The following is a 5,697-nucleotide window of genomic DNA, read 5'->3' as shown; positions in this document are numbered from 1 at the left end:
AGAAGTTCCTGTATGAAGTCCGGAAAAGTAATAAAAGAGAAGCAAATTGTTCCATAAAGCAAGACATAGATCTGGGTGTTTTCCCTTCTCTTTGATCTTTTTTTCAATAAATATTCGATTAAAGATATCGTTAAATATATTCTGCAAAATTTCAATTTCTAGTATTATTTTCTCTCCTCGTACATGTTAGTATATTTAGTTGTATGTATTCCTTATACAAGTGATTTTCTAATCTTGTATCTTAAGAAGCATGTCAGCGGCAAACACCCCCTGTCATGTTTGTTTTTATAATTCTTTTGATTTTGAAAGAGCACCTAACAATTTGTGAATGTTGAGATACTACCTTCCCTGTTATATTCTCATAAGTAAAATGAATGAATTATATACTTCATGAATTTGAACCTTCCCAATATAAGCCACAGATTCACTTTTATAGATTATCAAAGATTTGAGAATGAAACGAGTTTATTTTTTTTAATAATTTCAATGAGTTGTTCGATAAATGAAGCATGTGTCCTTTAAACGAGTCTTGACAACTAACTGCAAAATTTGATAAACTGACGGTTCGTTTTACAACAAACACATAAGCAAACAAATATAAAAAAAAGAGTTCAGTCCAGTATGTTTTGCTGTCTTTGTAAACTATTTCAAACTATCCGTTCTGATTTAGGAAATAAACTTGGTTCTCTTCTGCATGCATGATACTGGTTTCTGTGTTGGATGGACCTTCTTCTAGTTTTCTCTTCTTGCAAGGTACTTTATATTTCCAGCAAACACAAATGAGAGAGACAAATACTAGTAGTATCAAAACTGTGCTGATGCCTATAATCGATAGTATCGGTAGTTTACTGTCATCGATGCCTATTAAAAGATGGAAGGATAACACAACCAATACAAAAAAATTAATTTAAACGTAGTTACAACTTAAAACGGGTTAATGAAATCACTTGTATTCTTTTCAATGACAAATCAGCTATACAAACATATATATATGCATATTCTTTTGGAAATCTTAACAATACTTCATGTAACGCCCTTTAGTTCATGATGACTTTTTTATAAGAAAATAAATGCAAATATCAGTTTCGTTTTATTTAATGAACCATGTTGTTGTATACAAAAATAAACAATGCCTTTCCTTATTTCATTACCAGTTTCAGACAGTCATCCGTTCGAGATGCTAAACGTAATGGATGTATATCAATTGTTTATATAAACGAACTGTTAACAATAACATGGATTTACTTGTTTTGCCTCTGATTTCTTCGGTAGGTCCCAGTGCTGATAAAGAAGGGCCAGCAAAGAGATATATTTTGAATTTCAAAAAACAAAGACATCACACAAATTACACAACTACAAGAATTTGATGTACATGTAATAGGATACTGATTTCCTAACAATGAAAACAACAAAATTGCCGAAAAATTTACCTCAGAAAGTCTCATATCAAATGCAAAAATATATCAAACGAATCAAACGACTGGAAAACAACTGTCATATATAAATAAGTGATATTTTTAAGTATGTCACTTCATTTCATGTACAGTGTTTATATTTCAACTCAATATACCTGTTGTTTCTTATGAAAAGGTTAATCTCTCAATTGATTGCGTTTTCTTGTCATTTATATATGGTGCAAATCAAACAATTATTGTGCAGCGTACTTTTCTCTTCTTACAATACTTTTACCTCTTTTGCTATGTGTATCAGTAGTAGGTTCCACTGCTGAAAACGTTGTTCCTGAAAACATAAAATCTGATCTCAATTAAACAAAGATATCACAAGGGATACAAAAGGTGCACTGCTACTGTATATAGGTTCATAGCCTTGAGTAGTGTTAACCTTAAGATCGTATGCTAAAGACCTAAAGCTGATAGCTGCCTTCGGTTGTGGTATTTTCTATCTGTTTTGAAGACTCATTAGTGGCCTTAGACTGTCTTATGATCGTTAGTCGGTTGATGTCTCTAGAATACCTTCCCCGTTTCCATTTTCAAATTTGATACCGCAGGAACAGATCACCTTAGTTGTATTTGACAACACTTTTAGGAGTTTTGGTGCTCAATGCTCTTGAACTTCTTACTTTATTTGGCCTTTGTACTTTGTTTGGATTCGAGCGTCACTAGTGAGTCTATTGTAGACGACACGCGCGTCTGGCGTAAATAGAAAGTTTTATCCTGGTATCTATGATGAGTTTATTTGTTAAAGATTAATTTTCACAGTGTAAAACATAATGTCAACTAAACACTACAAATCACATGTATATTAACATTCTAATGGAAACATACAATAAAGGCTACAGGGAAAATGTTGACGTAAAACTTAATGAGACACATTAGAAAAGCTTTCTAAAACGTCAAATATAAAATTAAACGCCATTTCATGACAGCCAACAAAACAACACAAGCATTACTCAATCATTCTTCAGTAGTTATAAAAGATATTTCTAATTAGATATTGAAGAATTGAGATCTTCCACATTTCTTTACAGTTAGGCTTATTGTTTATATAGTGCAAATGTTCCACGTGAAATTTGGATGAAAGCACACTATTGCATCAAATGTTATGAGAAATGAGCATACTCATTTCACATGGCAGTAGAACAGACCAATCATGCACTATTTCCACCGCACAAAAATCAAACGCTTAATCATAGACATTAGTATTTCGAATAAATCAAACTTTGGCAAACAGTAAATTCTAAAAAAAAAAATGACCATATAATTGATATTCATGTCAACACCGAAGTGCTGACTACTGGGCTAGTGATACCCTCGGGGACGGAACGTCCACCAGCAGTGACATCGAACCAGTAGTGTAAATTGTTATCAAAGGTACCAGGGTTATAATTTGATACGCCAGACACTAAACGAGCTTATGTCCCATTGCTAAACAAACATAATCGATCTACAGACATAAAATTAACATATATTTTACCTTCAACATGGTCATGTTCTGTGACAGCTTCTGTGGTGCTGTGTAAAACTTTTAGACATCCTTTCACGTGGTCGCATCTGAAAAACAGGTATTTGAATAAATAAACTCATCATAGATACCAGGACTAAATTTAGTATGTACGCCAGACGCGCGTTTCTTTTACAAAAGACTCATCAGTGACGCTCGAATCCAAAAAAGTTAAAAAGGCCGAATAAAATGCGAAGTTGAAGAGCATTGAGGACCAAAATTCCTAAAAATTTTGACAAATACAGCTATGGTTATCTATGCCTGAGGTAGAAAAGCCTTAGTATTTCCAAAAATTCAAAAATTTGTAAACAGTAAATTTATAAATATAACCATATCAATGACAAGTCATGTCAGCACAAAAAAAGTAATATATCTGTTCTAATAATTCATTAACAGTTTGTTTAGACAATAGCAAATTTACATTGTGGACAACAGTCTGCTACTATGTAAACACGAACAATGAAATTTCCCATTGGAATCCTTATTACGCATAAAGCTGCTAAACTCTTACATGAAGTTTAAAAAAAATCATTTCTTATGTCATAACCTTTTTCTCATTTTTTATTAAAACAAAACAGCCAAATGGTTTTGGGTTTTGATTTTGTTTCCCTTTGCACTTACTTTTAAAATTTGAGGAGGGGCAATTTGCACCCTTCGCCGTCAACAAGGCTCCTCATATACGTATATATGTACACCCGTTCTACTCAGAGAAAAAACTAAGCAAAAAAAGTTATGACAAAAAACAAAACACAACAAAGAAACTAACAAACCAATAAATATATGAATACTAAAGACATATTTAGGATCATTTTTTAAAAGTTCAACGACGTATCAAATAAGTTAATCGAATAAATACAGTTGTAAATACGTGGAGCAAATATACGAATCTTAAAAAAAACTTCTTACTATTTTTCTAGAAATAAGATGAAATGAAACATAATGGATTTTGTGTTGTTTTAAATATTCGGTAGTCACTTAATTGGAAATCAAATGTTTCAGTTTATTTTGGTGTCAATTGGAGTGAAATGATATTCGAGTAGACCTTGAAAGATGATCGGGTAACACAATATGTTTCTATTTCAAAAACTAATCAAACCGAGAGAATTTGTTTATGGGAAGATTGTATAGTTACAGTAAGAATTTGTCATATTTAATTTCATTTTGGATTTTTGGGACATAATGTGCTTTTTTACAACACAATAAAAGAAAGTACTAGTTTTATTTTCTTGAAGTAAGAGGAAAATATGCAGATCGTAAGACATTTACACTATGCCTTTTATATAACAATATTTTGTTGTTATATTAAAATATTGTAACACTATTCATTGGATTCCACCTAAACATTGAAATTTAATTGGAAACAAAAGAAACGGTATTATGATTTTGGGTCCAGATAAAACTAAGTTCAAACTTTTGGATATTTATAGAAGACTGTCTTTTTTTAATAGTAATAAATAAAATTCTACAATGTTTTAATTTTAATCATGTGCACAAAGTTTCAATTTGATGCGACCTTTTTTTCTAAATATTCTTAATTTCCTTGTTAATCTTTTAGATTGTATCAGCGTCTCAACATTTCTGTATATCATGTCTTATACTGTGTTGTGTTATTTTGCATTGTCAACGTAGAAAATAATATAAAAACTGTTTCGACAGCATGTTTCAGCTGTTCAATTTTTTTTTAACAGAATAATAAGTTAGTGCAGCTTTGCATCATAAAGCAAAATGATAAGATTTTAAGTTGTCGGACAAAAATCTGTCAACCCGTTCATTCCCATTACAAGGGGTATCGGTGACTGAGTGGTCTAATTAGTTACTACTGTAATCACTAGCTTGTCAACACTGATGTTCGAACTACGCTCGTACGGGTGTATTAGACTCCAAGGATTGTCAGTTTTCCTATGGAAGGTCGGTTGTTTTATCCTGGCACTCCGGCTTCCTCTGCCAACAAAAACTGTTCGCCACAAAATAGCCAAAAAGTGGTTTACAAAAGTGGCGTTTAACACTTAAATTAAATTATAAGGTCGCAATGAACAGCAACAATCAAAAAATGTTAGGACATTATCTATCTGAAAATGGTAATTTCGTGTGTTCCTTTTTGAAAATTGGGATGTTATTATCGTTGGATAAAACACGAAACCTTGGAATTCGCCTTTCAATAATCTGAAGGTTTATGGGTAATCTCATTGTTCGTACACAACACTGAAAATAACGTTACGTCATTGTTTGAATTTCTATTGTTTATAACGTTTTAAACCAATCACAACGTTTTTGTGTACGTTTTTGTAAATAATATCCAGAATGAATTAGATTGTGAAACGGCGAAGTGTTTTTTAAGTAAATACAGATAATTAATGATATACTTACTTCTCATTCATGTAACAGTGACACCTGCTTAAACAATTTATTCCGTAGAATCCTCTGGAACAAGGTCTGCATTGGCCAACATCAAAATTCATAAATCCGTGCATACACGCTGTTGAAACTCAATCAGTTAATCATGTTTATTAAATACATTATGTCAGCCTTTATGTTCTCAACATAAGAAAATTGGTTTGATGCGTGTTGATGCATTATTGATTATACTTTAAAATATTAGTAAAATGCATAGTACCAACGACCGTAGAATTGTCTATCAAAGAAAACAAATCTGATTGTTGAAATTTGTATTGGGCAGTGAGTAAAGTATATGTATATTCTTTAACTTACAAATATTGTTGTATCTTAAGTCTAGGT

The 5,697-nt window shown here is 31.7% G+C and overlaps 1 protein-coding gene across 1 annotated transcript; it reads right to left on the bottom strand.

Annotated features, from left to right (window-relative positions):
* Positions 1 to 498: 498 nt before the first annotated feature.
* LOC143043446 (uncharacterized) lies at positions 499 to 5,441 on the bottom strand. Its single transcript, XM_076215742.1, has 4 exons — positions 5,329 to 5,441; positions 2,935 to 3,011; positions 1,690 to 1,740; positions 499 to 861 (listed from the first exon to the last, which is right to left on the bottom strand). Exons 1-4 carry the CDS (start codon positions 5,430 to 5,432, stop codon positions 653 to 655), a joined length of 441 nt encoding a protein of 146 aa, XP_076071857.1. The 5' UTR covers positions 5,433 to 5,441; the 3' UTR covers positions 499 to 652.
* Between the last annotated feature and the right edge of the window lie 256 nt (positions 5,442 to 5,697).

Source organism: Mytilus galloprovincialis, chromosome 8 (assembly GCF_965363235.1).
Source record: "Mytilus galloprovincialis chromosome 8, xbMytGall1.hap1.1, whole genome shotgun sequence".
In the NCBI taxonomy this organism is placed as follows: domain Eukaryota; kingdom Metazoa; phylum Mollusca; class Bivalvia; order Mytilida; family Mytilidae; genus Mytilus; species Mytilus galloprovincialis.
The sequence above is the reverse complement of the archived record's forward strand: the minus strand, read 5'-3'. Positions and strand labels throughout refer to the sequence as shown.